Genomic DNA, 19,124 nt, shown 5'->3' with positions numbered 1-19,124 from the left:
ACATAACAGCAGGGTATAAGATGCAGGCAGGACGTGTGTGCATGAAACGCCATAACCAGGTAGCTGGCATAGTGTACAGGAACATCTGCCATGAGTATCGGCTGGAAGTCCCAAGGTCAAAATGGAAGACACCTCCTAAGGTAGTTTAGAATGACCGAGCTAAGATCCTGTGGTACTTCAAGATCCAGACTGACAAACTGGTAATGGCTAACCAACAAGACATCATGTTGATCGACAAACAGCAGAAGAAGGCTGCAGCGATAGATGTGGCAATCCCAAGCGACAGCAACATCAAGAAGAAGGAAAGCGAGAAGCTTGAGAAATACCAAGGGCTGAAAGAGGAGCTAGAAAAGATGTAGAAAGTAAGAGCAACAGTGGTGCCAGTGGTAATCGGAGCACTGGGGGCTGTGACCCCCAAAAACTGGGAAGTGGCAACAGCAGATTCCACAGCAGATGTGTGTGTGTGTGTGTATGTGTGTGTGTGAGATTACTATCCCTATTACTATTATTTTTTCCTGTCCCATCCCAGTACCATGATATATAGTGAAATTGACTCCCATCCAATGGAAATCCCATGACCCACAGGATTCCTGAAAAAATATCAGCCTAAAATTTAAAATTCTGTATAACTCAAAACACTGAATTTGCTGTTATGATTCTTTGTACCATCAACCACTGCGAGCATCCATGCATAAACCGTAATCAAATGGTGACCACAGAGAGGCGTCATGGTCATAAATCTAAAGGATCCCAGACAGACGACTCCCTTCACTAACCACCTTCATCTTAATGTTACCACAGTCAGTCATTTTATGTCAGTGGGGTTATAAAGTGGGCAGCTGAAATTACACACTGCATGTTGCACTGAGTAAGGCTCACTGCACTTCCAGGCTAAAATGTCATTTCCACCATAGCATTAAAATCAACACCAGCTCACATATAAATACTACTGTACTGTACTGTACTGTTGAAAAATTAGCTACGTACTGGGATGGCTTTTCTGGTGTGCTGTACTGTAAGAAAGAGCTCATTCATTCATGAAACAACAAGCTGCTGATTACTGCATTATATTCCATTATATTTTGAATTGTCACCTGCCACCTTAATTTTGTTTCCCTTAATATAGATAGTCATTTCCACCATAAATTTGGTGCAGAAATTAAGTGTTTAATGCTCAAAGTCTTTATGCCCCCCAACACCCCAACCCCTCCCACTGGTATATTTTAGCATCGATATATTTATTCAAAATACTGTTAAAATATCTTCTCATCTTGTTCTCGTGACCAAGTGTAGCGTCACACCCTTAAACTGAGCCCTTAAATCCCTACCACTTTACAACAAAGTGACGCCCCAGTCAGCAAACTTTTGAAACGTTGAACTCGTTCTACATGAATGTTTCTGATTATGACAAGTTATTACTTAGCATTAACAAATCAGAGACTAACTACCATGTAGAGCATTTTTCTTGCACAATAATTTAATGAATGACAACAACCCACAAAAATTAAAGAGCTGTTTTGTCCAACTGGATTTTATATTGTAGCCTACTAGTGGTAAGCTTTATTAGTAGTCTATAGTCTACGATATAATACATACTTTGTATTTAATGTCGGGGGGGGGGCTTGGGGGGGAGACTGGCATAATACATTCTGTTCCATTAAAACAGTCTTTAATCCTAAGAACACAGTTACAATGCTATCGTGTTAGGTCAAAGTCCATGTTTTGCACTTAAGCTAGATTGGTGAATTTGTGTCTCAAAACAAACCGGTTTGCACAGAGTTTGGACGGAGTGGCAAAGCAAAGGTTGTGTTGATGCAGATCAGTTGATGCAGTGCAATTTAGCATGAAATTACATTGTGTTTCCTCCTATTTAGACAATATGTTCTTGCAAATGGTCCTTCCATTGTTTCAGTTTCATTTAAAGTCCTTCCCTTTCAGGCGTTCATGAACTGTGGCTAGACTAATTTCTTACAGTATTTTAAGTACAGTTGTCATGTGCATGAAAATGTACTGTATGGCTATATGATAAACTAAATATAACCATTTTAATAACCTGATATATTATAGGAAACCGGCTGTAAGGATTGACATAGATTTCATGATACTACCTGCTACTCTAGTTGTTGCCTATTTTGATTACATAACCACACAGTATTGCAAGCAGACAGAAACTTCCCTGATACTACAGTCCCTCTACCAACTGAAATGTGTTCATCTGTATCCAGGTCACACCCACATGTGCATGTGCCCGCAGGTTGCACTAGTGATTGCATTTTCCACGTGTTTCAAGAAATTCAAAGGCCATAAACTTATGATGTCTGATAACTGACAGTGATGCACCCACCCTAGGATAGTTAATAAGAAATAACCATTTTGATCTCCAGAGAAAGTGCCACGGTGCCACAGAGCTGTTGTGAGTTCACTTTACATTTCAGTTTTTACTGGCAGTGCTTGAGAGAATTATTAATAAAGCCCAATAAAACCCTAGCTTAATCATCATTAGCATAACATGCCAATTTGAGGATTAAATGATCATCAAAAAGTGACTGAAGAGGCACTGCTAATGCAGGTCTTTGCCGCTTGCACAATGAACCCTGTTACCCACATCATTTTCCCTATACTGCATGTTTACATTTTTCACAATATATGTAATCTTAGTCTGATTTAACACTTGCATAGTTTTTAGTATGCAAATTTTAATACAAGAAAAAAGGAAATATGTTTCATAATGCTATTAAAGAAAAGACTACATGCTATCAAGATTTTATTGTTGTTGGATGAGAATATACACTGATATTTTGTAATACACTAAATAACAGCAGTGTTTATTGCTGTAGTTGTTTTGTGACAGATGGAAATAATGTGTTTTACTAGTAAGTCATAGCAAGCATTTGAGTAAGCAGTAGTGTAACAGTTAATGGGTTCATATTTAGTAATTTTGCCATTCTCATATTTTAATGCTATATCATATGGTTATGGTTTAAGTTGTTATTGTTAGTTGCAGCAGTTACGAGTGTTGTAGTTACTAGAGGGCTCCAGCAGGGGGAATGTGAAACTGTTGAGCTATGTGATGGTGCACCTCACTCCCTCCCCTTCAGTCATTACACACATGATCTGAGGAAAGTTTGTGTGCATTTTTCATTGAACTACTCCCCTTTTCAGGGCTTTTACAGTTGCACATATATGATGTGTTGTATTTGTCCTCACTCACACTGAAAAACAAGTACATTTTTTATATGCAGTTATTATCTCACTCTGGATGTAGTATGATACATTTTCAGCACTACCTAAATAGGACATGGCATTGATTGCAATAGTGTAATCCTTCGATTCTTCATCATTATTAATTGATTTGAAGGCAAAACCTTAAATTTAATTTATTAGAGGTGTTCCAATCAGAATTTTTTGGGCCGATCACCGATTGCTGAAAGCAGTATCGGCCGATACCGATCACTGGGTCTATTTGGAGCCTTTTATTTATCATGTAGCATTATACAGTATACTGTATATTTATTTAATTGGTCCTAAAAACAATGTATTAAGTGTTAAAGTTAACAGATGATAAAGTATCATGAAATGACAACTGTTTATTTTTTTGCCAGGAAACATGGGCAACAAATTTCACTCAATCTGTGTAATAGACTTAAACGATAGCAGCCTTTGCCTGGTTACTGTGAACATCTTATAGCTTTACAAATATAGCTTTCCTGTGGAAAAAACTACAAAAACAGAACAAACAGTATCTTTATAAATTTACTACAACCATAAAAACTGCAACAAAAAAGGCTGTAGCAAAAATATTTAGGAGATAAAGGAACACAGGCATCATGAGTCGATAAACTCCAAGCTAACATTTTTATGATAAACTCTGAAGTAGCTGCTTTTTGTTCTGGAAAGCTCAGGCATATTTTTAAAATTTTAAAATTTTAAAAATAGGCTACAATGTAAATTCCATATTATACAGTCAATTGTTATTATTATTACATAGGCTACTATATTCATTTCAGTTTCATATGGTTTGCCATTAGTAGGCTATAGGCCTTATATCATATCAGTGGATTGTTTTCATTTTTAATCCTTGTGCAGGAAGCATAGTCTACATATCTTACATGCTGCCACCGACTTTACCAGAGGAGAGAATAGCAAACACTTCCAGATACGTCAATACGTCCAGAAGGTTTTTATTTGATTTCATAAAGGTTAAATATACGGGAGATTTACGGGGAAACATTTAACGGGTGAGAACGGAAAAATACGGGAGAATCTCGGGGAAAACGGGAGGGTTGACATGAGAGGAGTAGAGAGAGGAGTGGGGTAATGTGAGGCTACATCCACACTGCTACGTTTTTAAAACAGTTTCATAACGAAAACCATCTTCTCCGTCCACAGCAGCGTTTCAGCTGCGTATCAGAGTTGATCTCTGTCCATATTAGAACGACTGAAAATACAAATCTAGTGGCCTTTCAGGTAGCCTACACTGCGCATGCGCGTGCCAGTGTAAACATGAAGTAGATGGTCTACTCCACAGTAGCAGACGATTTAGCGAAAGAGACCAAGAACCAAACCAGGCTTTTTTCTTCTTCTTTTTTTTTTGCATAGACCGACAACGAAGAGTATGAGAGACGGCGGCGGAAAACAGACTGGGAGTTGTCGCAAAGTAAATACAGCGACGTGCACAGTTGGCTAACTGTTATGTGTTATTTACACAGTACTTATATTTTAATAAAAATACCAAAACTAAAACTCTGTAAAGCATCGTGTTTTTGCTTTGCATGACTGATAAGACCGACTCACAAAGCCAAATGTGAGTGTGTGTCATCCTTTTATGTCTGTGAAGATTCTCAGTCATCCAGGTCAGTTATCCAACGAAGGTTAAAGTCAAGGGCAACTGGACTTGACTTTAACCTTCGTTGTCATTCTTTTATAAAGTCCTCTGTTTTGTCCATCCAGCGTTTTCAAACAAACATCTTCTGATTCACGGTTTAAATCTGGACGGGAGGCGGAAACGTAGCAAAAGGTCTCCGTTTTTGTAAGGAAAACAGAGAGAGAGAGAGATGCAGTCAGCTGATTGAGTGGCGCCGCTCTTTGCATCAGGAAACTGACACTGAAAGATCAGTCTCTCTCTCTGTCTGATGTGTGTGTGTAAAACTCCGGTTGCGGGTGGCATGTGAGTGAGATGAGCACAGCTGCGACAGTTTCACATGAACGCTCCTGCGTGTTGCTCCACTTGTCTGATTGCTGCTCAACTCTAATTGTAAATTATTATGTGGGCGTGGTAATGTTAATAATCCCTTATTGTCTGAGAAGGTCTTTGGTGCTAGCTAGCTTTGAAAACCGCTCACACAGCGTACTGAAACATTCTAGCTGCGGTTGAAAATTTGTCTGGCGAGTATTGCATCATCTGATCGGCTTATTCTTATCGGCCTTTTTAGCGACCACCAATCAAACTAGTTAAAGCCATTATCGGCCGATTATGATCAGTAACCGATCGATCGGAGCACCCTTAAAATATATATATATATATATATCCAATTTTCATCTATACTGAAAATTACAAATCAGATAATATAGGTCAGAGTCTCTCACAAATCAGCAGAGGCTGTGTTGTTTGAATTTGTTTTTTCCATTGCAAAAGGACAATAGGACACAAATTATTGAATTTTATAACAAGACAGCCGGATAAAAATGTTAGCTTGGATATTTTCTTCCTAACTAATTTTTTTTTTCTCAGCCGCAAAAGACATGTATGTGTTTGATAGACAAGAACAACTCAAATTAATGCCAATACCCACTATGCTTTGTTATTCCTCTCTGACTCCCATTACAGTACTTCTCAATTTAGTAGCCTGCAGCTTCAAAAAACACCTTAACTTCTAATTAAAATGCTGTCATGATTACGAACGGTAATTTTTTTATTTATTTCTAGTGAAAGATTAATAACATTGACTGAGCGGCACAAAGAGGATAATTTGGCCTATCTGTCAGCTGAATTGATTTGATTAATGTATTTTGGTCGTTGGTTGTCATTGAAACATGACCGTGCTGTATTCACTTCTTCAGAAATTTGAGTGGGTACCACAAAGGAGGTAATTGTACATTTTAAAAGCAGTTTGTGATGCTATATGCTTGTGTCCAGACAAGCAGACATGCCCTCTCCTAAAATCCATGGAATCACTGTTTTTGTCAGAGGCCTTGATGCATCTGTCCTTTGTATTATTTATGTACTAATGGGGGGGTTTGTGTGCATATTGTACAAGTGAAATATTTCACGTGATGTCCAAATTGTGACTTAATAATCTGTACTTTCTCCTCAAACAGAGGTTAAAAGGCACGCGTTTTGTCAGCCATGTCCCATTGGTCAGTGCCACTGTCAGGTCAGGTTATGACACAAATGTCACCTGTGATGGTGACAGAACACTTGAACCGAGTGGCACTGGAAATCATTAGCTTGGACGTGAGGGTTCAGCTCCATCAACCATGCAACATAATTCATCTGATTAATGTGTCATGGCAACTTATGAATATTCATACTTTCCACCTGACTGACCGTGAAGAGTCAGAAAGAGTCACTGGATAAAACTACTAGAGCAAAAGTACTCATCAGAATGCATACTATTAATTCAGTTTGCTCACCATTAAGTGGGTTTACATTGAAAATAAAAATAAGTATATGACATTAGATGTGTGCATGAGAAAACGGCAGAGGAAAAAAAGGGGGAGTTTAAAAGGGTAAACCCAGTTTTGGACAATAATGTGGGTGGGAAAAAAGCAAGACTGACTTTCAAATGAATTAAGTTAAGTAGGCAGAGAAAGAAAGTAAGAATAATAGCAAGATAATGACAGATTGAAAACCACAACTTGATGAAAGCAGAAAAGCACTATAAACAAGACAGAACCCAGGAGAAATGAATGCCGAGAGAGGACCAGCAGTAAAAACAGAGGTCATTGCAAAAGGGAGAAATCAAAATATCTGATTAGGTAAAAATAGGGAGCACGGATTCAGGCATCTGTGGTGAAGGATTATTATCAACCCAGAGCTGCTTAAGTTTTGACCCGACAGTGACCTCACAGTTTTATTGTCAGATAAAATGAATCCAACATTTCCCAAGAGACTCACTGTCTGCCTCAGCATTGACCATTGTCCTGCTCTGGGGACCAGCAGGCAGCTCCCTGTCTCAAGAATATTGACCCGAATCTTCACACATGCATCCCACCACAGAAGCGGGCCAAGGGTCAGCTGCACTATTATTGTGAAGAATATACTTTAAATGTTTATTGATTTTCAATATGAATAATAACACAAGCAATCTTCCTAGGTTATTAATTCTGTCCCAACATTTGCCATATAAAAATAACACTCTGTATCTTTTGGCCTAAAAATATGTAGTCAAGTTATTAAATAAACCACTGTTAGGACAGAATTAAGTTTGGTTTGATCATTGTTAATGTATTCTGGGTTAATGCCCTACAAACAGCAACATAAAAATAACATTCTCAAAGTTAAATTGAGCACTGAAGGTCATATTTCAAACCTAGCCACTATCAGTTGTCCCCATTTTACTATCTCACTTTGTCTTGTATCTAACTGCTCTGTAGCCCCCCGAATGTCTCATATGATATTTCAATTACTTAAGAAGCAGGCGCCTCAGAGATTTTGTTTCTTCTCCAAATTTCAACTCAGAAAGCTGCTTTTCAAAAAGAGCAAATTCATTGCTTTTGTCGAGTTTCCTCACTATGCAATTCCAGTACAATAAAAATTACCACTATACTTCACAGAATAAAGGGAAAGACCTGTTAAAATAAACTCCTGTTGTCTTCATCTTCAGGAGGTGAGTGATGCAGACATAATGGAGCTGGTTCATAGCTCTCTGGGGCGAATGACCATCATCCGTCAGATCTTCCCTATGTGGAGAGAGACCAACGTTCGCTGTATGAGGAACAACCATCGCATCTCCTCTCTGCTTTGTGACCCACAGGAAGGCTATCTGCAGTCCCTGGAGGTAAAAACCGCTTAAAGATTTTCTGTTGAAATATTGACACTTAGATCCTATATCCACCATGGCTGCACACAATCCTCTTACTTTATTGTGTGTTATTTTATTAACATAAAATCTTAAGAATTATTTTTAAATTGACTTGATAAGGTTTTCATAAAAATATACATGGTCAGAGGCAATTAATGGAAACATGTGCCTTATATTTTTCATTCAACTAACTGCACGTCATGCACCTTCAAGTGGCCAACCCTCATAGACTTACCGAAAATACCTTTGTTGTGGTGAATGTACTCACACGAAAATATCTAAGTCTTTTGTCCCAGGCTCTACAATTAGAATTAGGAAAAAATGGTTCACTTCCCAAAACACAATACTATCATAATCATCAAACCAGAAGAACACTTTACTAAAAAGTGTAACCCAGCTTTTGAGTTTCAAATGGTCACCCAGTGAAGGCTTGAAAGGTGGCTGTAAAAGATTGTCTGCTTCCTCATTCACAGACAACAGTTTGAATTGAGTAGGTGACAATGGAGTCCAATGGTGACAATTTTTTAAATCACTATCAAAACATCTGAAAGAAAAATTCTCAAACCACTCACAGTTACAGATTCACCAACATTAGCTACCTACAGAGGAGAATCTGTGCTTTGAGTATGGTGACCGCTCAACATGGAAGCAGTGTGATGGATGAGCCTATGTTGAGTATTTGACTAGTGGCAAGGTTGTGTTTTGTCGTTCTCATTTTTTATCGCTTTTGCTGCGAGTATTTATAGGATAGCGACTTTGTGCTTTAGGAACAAACCAGCATGTTTCATCCACTTTCTCCAGCAGCTAACAGGAGGAATACTTGTTATCAGCTGGCATGACAGAACCATAAAACAAGCACGGTGTGGTCTTTTTTCATTCTGGGTACAGCACATGTGCTGTGCAGGGTTAGGAACGTGATTCCTGCTTGATCACACACATTTTGCACAGTTTCAGTCAAGACGGTACAGCAGCCGGGGTGCAGGACAGTATAGAAGTATCTGCCAAGTGCCACATGAAGGCAAATATTAGCTGATAATGTGTGCAGCTGAATATAGATTAAGCTCCCTAGATAAGGTAATTATGAAAGACATGAATGTCCATGAATATAAATGACTTGAGCTCAACATGAGGAATAACTGACAGAACAGAGTAAAAAATATTGTTTCAAAGTAAATAAAAGCTTGTTTTTCATTAATGTGCAAATCTGCTATGAATATACCCAACTTGTAGAAAACCTAGAACAATGTATTAGTTGTTATTAAACTACTGAGATATCACAAGCTTAACAAAGGCTTCACTGTGGAAGTACTGTATGCTCTAAAACAGCTTATGCTATCTATTATTTGTATTAAGGATTTGTCAACCAGGATCTCAACATTAATAAATTGAGTACAACAATGAGGGTCAATAAAATAAGATATACCCTTCAGCAACATTGCAGTTTTGTTATCAAACAGTGTCATTCCCTTCTTTTGGCCTGCTTTCACCCTACCACTCCATACTTTCTATAACCAGTTAAGAGCACCTCCTTATACCTCTTACACTTTTCTTTTGCTCAATCCATCTGGACTGCAATGGCTGCGTTCCCTGTAGCTCTATTGAAATGTTATTTTGTTTTCATCCATACTCCGGACAGATGGCAAAACCATGTGGTGTGTGCACCCAGTTCTTAATAATTCACATGAAAGAGGGTTAAATATCGGGTAATGGCAGTTTAAGCATTCATCAAAACAGTTAAACACAGGGGGAGATCACACAGCTTTCCTGTACAAACCCCTTTCACTGCCCGTCAGCTGTGGTGGAACCTCAGATACCCAGAGCTGCTAAGCTTCTGACTGAGTGACCTTAAGGCAAGTGAACTTGACTTGGATGATGTCTTACCACTGAGAGACTTGAACTGAAGTCTTAAGGTGTCATGAGCTGAATGCCTGGAGTGGCAGCTAGTATTGCTTCCATGGATCTTCTGCTGTGGGAGGATTTGACTTGACTTGACCCAGAGGACCTATCAAATCCACTGTCACATCAAGACAGGAGACAGTAGACATGATTCCTGTCAGGGTGCACTGCATTTGGAGTGAGACAGTTGGACTGATGGCAACTCTGAAATTCATTAGACAAAGAAGGATTGAACTGGAAATCGTTTTTGTTTTGCCACTCTATTGATTTTAGATCACACCACTGTACTCTATCATTACCTTTACCCTTTGCCAGTGTTGTGTCATGCATATCATTTCACCTGCTGCAACTGGTGCAATCCCATGCTTCAGAGTTTCCTGCAACTGCAAACGTGGACAATCAAAGCAAGATTGCTTTTAAGACAAGTGCTTTTGTGTCACTGCTTCATTCACAAGAGCTCACAATGGGGCTGTGTGAAATTTCTTGGAGCCCTTTGTTGTCAGCTTGAGTTCTGCTCTGTGTCGCACAGAACAAACAACAACAAATGCATTTATTGGTATTAAAAGTTCCCCTCCCCCCAACAGGTGTCCAACCTCTACCTGTATGACAGTGTCTTGATGCTGGCCAACGCCTTCTACAGGAAACTGGAGGACCGGAAGTGGCACAGTATGGCTAGCCTTAACTGCATGAGGAAGTCCACCAAGCCTTGGAATGGAGGATGGTCCATGCTAGACACCATCCAAAAGGTATTTGAATTCAAAGTTACAGTTTATTCTTGCTTTAAAAAGCTACTGCTTTGAATATGCTATTTTGTAAGACATGATGATTAATAGCTTCTGCAATATTTTATCATGGATGATTATGTGAATAGTTACATACAACCAATGCACATCCAAGGTATTATGAGAAGCATTATTAAGTATGAAGGTGGCTTATACAGTCAGCCCTCCTTAGAAAAGTCCATATAACTACCAGCCTATAATCCCTGCCTGAAACCTTCATAAGATTCAAATTCAGTTATTTTCAAAATACCCTCAAGAAAGCTGATTATTAAATGTGATCTCCTGGTTTGTATGGATTTGTAGCAGATTCTGGGCTTTGCTCTCTATATGCTTGTGTAAACCTCTCAGTTCAGCATATCCTAGAAAGTAGCTTGATTTTATCCATTTTAATCTGATAATGGATTGTTTTATTGTTGTAAAGTCACTCTGGTTTGATCTCAAGTGTGACATGAGATGAGAACAACCAAGAAGGGGTGCTCTCGTCATATTAATTTTGATATATATTATATTGATTTGATTCATGTTACAGTTAGTATTTAAAGCATTTAAGAAAAGGCACCAGAATTCTTCATGAAATCATGAAATTTACCTCACCAAAAGAACACTTGTCCGAAATTATCAAAATTCTCTTTGACAACCTTATACTGCAACTACAAGCCTGGTTGAATGATGCACATAAGGCTTCTGTGTGATTAAAGGAAGAATTTGCATAAAGCATATGATTGATGGTGAACAACAGTGATGATTATGTATTGTAAAAGGTTCCAATCCTATGTCCTATAAAATGCTACCAAAGCTCCAGCTCAGCTTTATTAATTCATATTTCTTCCCATATATACAGTAGTATGCTTTATACAGATAAAAGTGAATGAAAACAATGCAAACATTCAATTTCACTAAATTGTTAATGTGCAAAGGAGGTGTATATAATAATTACATCACCATCAATACTGCTGTGTTGTGACATCTCACACAGTTACTATTTTCTGCTTGTTGTTGCTACAGGGACGGATCAGTGGCCTGACAGGGCTGATGGACTTCCGCGCTGAAGGCTCTAATTCCCATGTGCAATTTGAGATTCTTGGAACCAGCTACAGTGAGACATTTGGGAAAGATGTGAAACGGGTCAGTCCAGATTATTTTAAATATATATATTTTTTGTCTACTTATCTGTAAAGGACACATCATGGGAGACTTACTAAGTGTCTATATCTTGATGTTTTACCCAAAATCCTATGGTGTGGCGAGTAGATTTTATTTAAGATAAGATATGATTTAAGAAGAAGAGAATAAGAAGAGATAAGATTTTTTTTTTCTCCAATATTCAATAATAGTGTACTATTTTTCTCCTTTCATTGGGCCTTTGTGAAATACCCATGTAGCTCTGCCATTTGTTAGCGTAATGTGTTCCACAGCAGGGTGCCTCACCTTTCCCATTTCACAGAATTAAGCGGTACCATGTCCCAGTTATATACTTTATGCATCAGACCATAGACCAATCAATTAGAGCTTCTCTATAGAACTTAATTTTCAAATCTTTTACTTTGTAGCTGCAATTTTGCACACACTTCTCCATTCTCTAAGTGTTAAAGAGGTCATATTATGCTTTTTGGCTTTTCCCTCTCCTTTATTGAGTTATGTATCTTTTTTGTGCATGTAATAGGTTTGCAAAGTGAAAAAGCCCAAAGTCCAGCCCAAAGGGAGTTCCCATCTCCCACAGAAAACTCTGCTCTGAACCGCTTGAAACCAGCTCGTTTGTAGTCCAGCCGTTTCCCTTTGATACCTGTGACGACACAGCAAAATATGCGTCATAACGCTTGCCAAGCGGCTAGTCTAACACGCCCTCACAAACAAAACACACTGAGCTCCAGCACACACCTCTTCTCTCCCTTCCAAATACTAGCTACCCTCCAGGCAGTCAATGGACATAAAGTTGTAACTGTGATGTAGAGACAGAGCTCAGTTAAAACATTATGGATGAAAGATACTTTTGTTACAGATTAATAACTCACCACTCTGAAGTCTATGTTGCTAAGCTGGTAAGGGGATATACAACTGAACCGAAGTCGTGTTTACCGGCTTCTCACGACACCCCCTACTCTGCTTCTGATAGGCTTGTAGTCCTTAACTAGGAACTGCGCATGTGCAACTCCCAACAAAGATCTTGTAGAGGCAAGATGCATCACTCCTTAGCTAAAACGAAGCGTTCACACAGGGTGAAATGAGGAGTTGTAGAAATGTGCAGTATGACAAAAAATGTTTTTTGAAAATGAAACCATGTAACCCTGTTCTGGTACGACCCCTAAATAAGACTGTGAACCTGAAAATGAGAATAATATGACCTCTTTAAGGAAACAGAAGTTACTTTGTAACCGCTGATGAAAATATCTTTTCTAGACCACGTACTATCTGAAGAGAGAAATAAAAGTGAAAATACTACCCTGTGAAAAAACATATTTCATTTTCTCAAGGCCCCCCTGCAAACCTCTTAAGTTCAGGCACTTAATTCCAGTCCTTGAGAACTGGTGTCCTGCAGGTTTTAGTTTCTCTCTGTTAATTATCCAGTACATACCAGGTGTGGCTGATTTACTAACAGACGATCTGCAGGATCAGAACTGTGAACCACATCAATCATGGGGGTCCACTGGCGCTATTAATGTATAGAAAGGCTTGCAATTGTCTACTGTTTTTGCATTTGCTATTTTTTCTCAATCTTAATCCTCAGGATTGTTTTTTTCCACAATCACGTGGCTTGACATTTGACAGTAAGGTGTCAGGAATGAGGGTGCCCTCTACTGGAGCTCCTGATTAACCATATTAGTCTGCTTCCATTTCACCATACTGACCATTGTGGCTTGAACGTTGTCATGACCTGGGACCTTGGAGTTAAAATAAATAAAATGTGTGCTTCTTGCTATTAACTATACACAAGGTAAGTTTGTTTCTGCAAAAACAAAAACATACCACTTCCACTTTGCCTTTGACTAATGTCAGAGTATTTTTGTATAGTCATTTTACATGTGGTAAAAATAACAAGCAGGCTATATGATCTGACCATGAAGTCTTTACTGAGTGTTGGCAGAGCTGAAGTGAGAGACTGAGAGCATTATTTGTGCAACTCTTGTCTTAGCTGTAATTTGTTTGTCGCTGTGGATGTCCCTATTCAGTCAGGGACTTCTTGCAGAATGAAGAGGAATTGAGTTTCTTGGCAATCTATGTAGAGCAGGACTGACCAGAAGCGGTAATGAAGATTTAATCACCACTCAGCGTAACTGAAATCATGAAGCCAATTCATCATAATGTGGCCATTAGCATTAGCTAGGAAGAGACACATCACACACAATGCCATGGATTTACACTCACAAACACACACTGTAACATGCTTACAGTTTCATGTCCACCAGCAGAGTCACACATTTAGACACAGCGTGACACACACACACACACACACACACACACACACACACACTGACATGTATTGTATACACTGTTTTGGTGCATGCAGCCAGGCAAACAGAACAGGGGCCAGGGAGCACACTAACATGTGGGCGCTTGTATCTCAAAATCATTAGAGGCAGAGGGGGACAGCAAGGCCAGATAATAGGATGCCAAATGGATTCAGTGCTATTGTTCATTACCTGGCATGTCTATCTTTGTGTCTGCCCACTACTTGGCAGAACCATTTACTGTGAGAAAACAGACAAAAACCCGTGTACTCTCCTCTCTATTTTTATATAATAGGATGTTTATATATACATTCAGCATGTTTCTTGCCCTGTGTTGTTTAAAACGGGTGCCTAACATCAAGAAAAGCCACACCAGCGCAACACTGATTGCGTGTCGCACTCCATCCCCCTGACCCACATCCAAGCCTCAGAGCCATCCTCATTTTGTCCCTTTCTCATCTCTCTTTTATCTTTTCCTCTCATCTCATCTCCCATCCTCCCTATCCTCTCCTCTGCGCTCACTCCTTCTCGTCTTCCATAACCTTTTCTCCCCATTTTTCAGACATGGTTTCCTCCCTCTCCATCATCATTTATCTGCATTCAGTCCATTTTCTCCACAGCCTGATGGCTCTTAGATGAGGCGTCTTTCTGGTTAGAAACTGTAATGAAGACTGAAATACTATTTCCTGGATGCTCTACTGTGAGTTTTCTCCACCATCCAGTGCTGCTGCAGAGTGATCGATGCTGTTGTTGTTGTTGTTTTGGTTTCCCAGTTTACTCTTATTGATGTGTCAGCTCGTCTCTAAGCAGATATTGCTAATGACTTCCAGCTTACAAGAAGCTCTTCATGGAAAAAAGTCAATTCATTTGAATGTAATTGTTCCTCTTAGCCAAGCATCTTGGATGCATCATGCAATAGTTATCTCTCAAATGTGTCCACAGTAACAGCGCTGATATTATTGTTTTATTCAAATTCACATTTTTGTATAATTTGTATATTCTATAGAAAAAATAGAATTACCCTAATACTGTATGTCTGCTTGATCTTGTGAGTAGTTTCTGAAAGGGGCAGCTCCAAATTCTCCTTATTCAATTTTCTGGTTGCAAAGTGCGTCATAATATGTTTTTCATAAGTAGTAGTATATTTTACAGTATATTGTACAGCTCATATGCCATATGATGGCGTTTCTAAATCGCCTAACATGTGCTAGAAATAATATATGGCATGGCTGCCTGAGACATGTGGCTATGCCATTTGTCTTAGACATAGAGGGAATGAAAAACAGCCTCAGGTTTAAAATAGTTTTTTACTGTTACAATGCCATCGTCAGTACAATATTTTAAATTGAAAAAGGAGTCTGGATTTTTTGTTGCTTATTGCCTGCATCTTTCCATTTTCTCCCAGGAAGCCAGAATGCAGAGCTCAACACAGTGCAACTTACTGTAAGAAAACACAAGCGACTTAAGAAAACATCTTCACCGATTTGATACATTTGTAGCATATAAGAAAAAATGTGGCATATGGAAACATTTTGCAGTGGGTTGAGCTTTCAGGGCCACTGTAAAAAATGCTGTGTCATCAGCAGAATAAATCTGTCACATCCGGAAGCTAGATCATTGCCAGATTTAAAGAACACCACACCAGAATCTGGGCAAGTATATGATTCCAAGTCTGGTTGCCAACATTGGCCCAAAGTCCTGAGTCCATACCCCCAAAACCTAGCCAAATCTGACAGCCATGTATTGACTAGAGCTAGCTCACATTTGGTCCTCTGGTGCCAGAACAGAGCCAAGTGTGCTCACACTTAGTTGCAATCAGACATGAGGGTCGGATGGTGATGGACAGGACAGGGTTTTCTTATTGGCCATCATCACACCTTCAACCAATTATAGTTGATGTATTCAGCACTGGGGGTGGAGGTCGCTTGTGCTCCATTACATGTTGTGTCTATCAAACTGCAGTTGTTCATTGCTAATGAATTCATCTTATTGCTCAACCCTGTTTATCACTGGCTCATGAAGAAGAAGTGGCATTAGATTAGTCTCTAAAGGGTGCTTATTTCTCACCAACAATAGATCTGCAGGGGGTTGATAGCGCTGCTGATCCAATGATTAATTAGCACTGAGACTTCTAGCTTTTAGTAACTTACTCCTACAGAGTTTTGACTCCTCCCCTGCCTGCTTGGATTTTGACCAGCAGGAGGATAAAGAAGAAGCGCAATGAGTAGCACTAGTAGAGGTAACACTGCTTGTATTTCACAAGCCAAAAGTGCCAACAAGAAAGTAATATGATCATTTACAAATTTGAAATATAATAGTGTTGGTACATTTCCACTTATTATTTTTGCTGGATCTGTGCTCTCACTTGATAATTACCCACTACTAACAATTGTAAGCAGTGCCAGACACCTGTTGATGCTGAAATTGATCATTAGAATCAATACAATTAACAAATTACTACAAGCTCCTTTAGGCATACATAACTTAGCAGTGTAGAAAACTATAGTAAGACCGGTCAAGTTATTTTGCCATAAGTAAATCACAGCAATATTATAATTTTGCAACAGTATGTTGAACTGTAATTGTGTGCGAAATTGCCTTTTCTCACAAGAGTCTACATTAAAAAGAACATTAAACTGGAAGTACCCACTTATAGTTGTTCATACTGCCACACCAGCAAAAGTATATCTTCTTGAGAGTCTCAAATAATTGGATGAAAAGTGGATGGTATTTCTCCACATCCCTTAATTCATTCTCTCTCATGTGCTCCATCATAAAAATATATGGAGCAAATGTTAGCAACTTTACAGCCGTCCAGTTCATTTAAATGCACATCACCTGCAGTACCTGCATTTTGTTGCTCTCACTTCATGAGTTGAAGTAAAAAAAAATCACTTGCAGTTCACAAGTGGCTATGATGAGTTGAAAGCAGTAATTCATTGGCAAGTTCGCATACTTCTCACTGCCATACGGTCATGTTTAGACTATATGCAGTGAGCCTATAGATCTCTCTTTTCTTTGTGCATCTCTTGTGTGCAGTCTTTTTTAAGCAACACAACAATTTACACTAAAACAGACAGGATGGAGGATGACTCTGCCAGCTGATACAGATATTGTGCCTAATATGTTCTCTAAGGTAACACATTGTATTTAAAAACTATGTGTAAGAAACATGTTCACTAAATAAATGTGGGAATGAAGGACAGCAAGAAAACATTTGATCATAAAGAGATTTAATTTTTTATTACTGTTTTCTCTCTGGGTGGTTTTTTGATAGAGGAATGAACTTGATAACTAACTGATTTCTTCTCATGTTTCTTTTCGTTTGTGCTAATTTGTCTTCCTTCTCGTCTCTTTAAATTTTTTAAGGTTCCTGCTCTGTTTTTCTGACATAGTGAGATAAAGTGAATCCTGCCTCGTGTTGCTTATTAGAGATTTGAGTGATTGACTGGCGCCATGTCAGCCCGGCTCCCCTCTAGTATATCAGGATAGATGACATGTCTCTTCTTGACTAATTTAAACGGCCAGCTTATTTTTCGCTGTGTTCTTGGTGATTAGTGATAACACAACCAAAACCATTCCAGCCTCTTCCTCTGGAGGACACAAAGTGAAACCTAAAAAAATAAACATGTCCTATATGCAATTGTGTGTCAATAAGAAGCTCGGTAGCACCATGAGCTTGTCAATACGTAAGCACCTGGGGGGCTAAACAATCAGGGGAAAAGGAGAAGCAGAATAGCAGCTACTTGTTCGGACTATGGCTACACTTCCATAATGATGCAGTTTACATAGTTCCATGAAAGAGAATCCAGTAATTTCTGTAAGATTTTTATAAGACATTGTAAATTAGACCGTTGTGGCGTATTGAATCTAGGGCTATTTGACTTCCATGCCTTTGTCGTTTTCAGGTGGCCATTGGCATTTACTCAGCCCCATTATAGATGATTATTTTGACGGTATTGAGCATCATAACCATTAACTAAATAGCAGCCCTGTCATTGTTGTGACTTTTCAAAACTGGGTATTCCGATCTCATTGGCTCGATATTCTCAATTGTGCTGTAGGAAAAAACAAAACGCATATACCCTAAATTAGAGAAGGAAACGACTGAATGTTTTGATCTCACCTTCAGTAGGTACACTCTTGGTGAGTGATTGCTATGCATATTTATAGGAAGACTATCTAAAACTTAAATCCTCAATGAGCTGACACTTCAAAGAAAGAAGCAGGGAAAAAGCTAGAAAAGCCTTTTTTTGAACAGATTTGGTGGCAAGCAACAAAAATCTGTTTTTCTTTCATGTATCATTTAGCATATTTTTATATAATACACTCCTCAGTAGTATGCATCTTGTTTCAGCGTCAAGTCCTTAAAAAATCTCAAATTGCATGTTTTTCTTTTGTCAAAGGAAAATACCTGTATAATTTGATAGTGAATCAATTATTTACCTACAAATGAGATTTTCAAAGCTGGTAATCAAAGATCACAGTGTGTCCAGTGAAGCATTACTTGATCCTATGCAGGCGGCGTTGCTTTGCTGTATGTATTGTTTGTGACCTTCCCGGTGGTGTTCTGGTGTGCAACGCTCTGTGAAGTAGAAGTGTTCCTCTTTAGTGTTCTTCAGTTTACAGAGCAGAGATTGCTCAGTGTTTTTCACTGAGGAATGAAGCTGCTCATGGAGAAAATGGTCCCGTTTTCAGACTGACATTTTGTTCCTCCACACACACACACACACACACAAACACACACACACACCGACACAGACAGAGGCTGGACACATACATCTGCATACACAGATGAGCAAATAGACTCGATATTACAAATAGATTGTGCAGAACTTGCCTGCAGAATTGCACTAATTACCCACATATGGCTCAATGTCTAATGTCTTTATCAACAAACAATGTTATTTCACATTTTTTGAGCCTGTAAATACATATGCACATCCCTTCAAATATATTTACAATTAAGAGCTCCA

General features: G+C 38.8%; 1 protein-coding gene across 5 annotated transcripts in view; it reads left to right on the top strand.

Annotated features, from left to right (window-relative positions):
- Window positions 1-19,124, top strand: part of grid1a (glutamate receptor, ionotropic, delta 1a) — a 104,437-nt gene that overhangs the window by 57,082 nt on the left and 28,231 nt on the right. For all 5 annotated transcript variants that reach the window (XM_046071262.1, XM_046071257.1, XM_046071260.1 and 2 more), the window contains 3 exons: window positions 7,827-8,000; window positions 10,505-10,666; window positions 11,708-11,827. In XM_046071262.1, the coding sequence (XP_045927218.1) occupies window positions 7,827-8,000; window positions 10,505-10,666; window positions 11,708-11,827 (456 nt within the window). The remainder of the gene's footprint in view (window positions 1-7,826; window positions 8,001-10,504; window positions 10,667-11,707; window positions 11,828-19,124) is intronic.

Source organism: Micropterus dolomieu, linkage group LG15 (genome assembly GCF_021292245.1).
Source record: "Micropterus dolomieu isolate WLL.071019.BEF.003 ecotype Adirondacks linkage group LG15, ASM2129224v1, whole genome shotgun sequence".
Classification (NCBI taxonomy): Eukaryota; Metazoa; Chordata; class Actinopteri; order Centrarchiformes; family Centrarchidae; genus Micropterus; species Micropterus dolomieu.
This window is presented reverse-complemented; position numbering and strand designations above follow the sequence as displayed.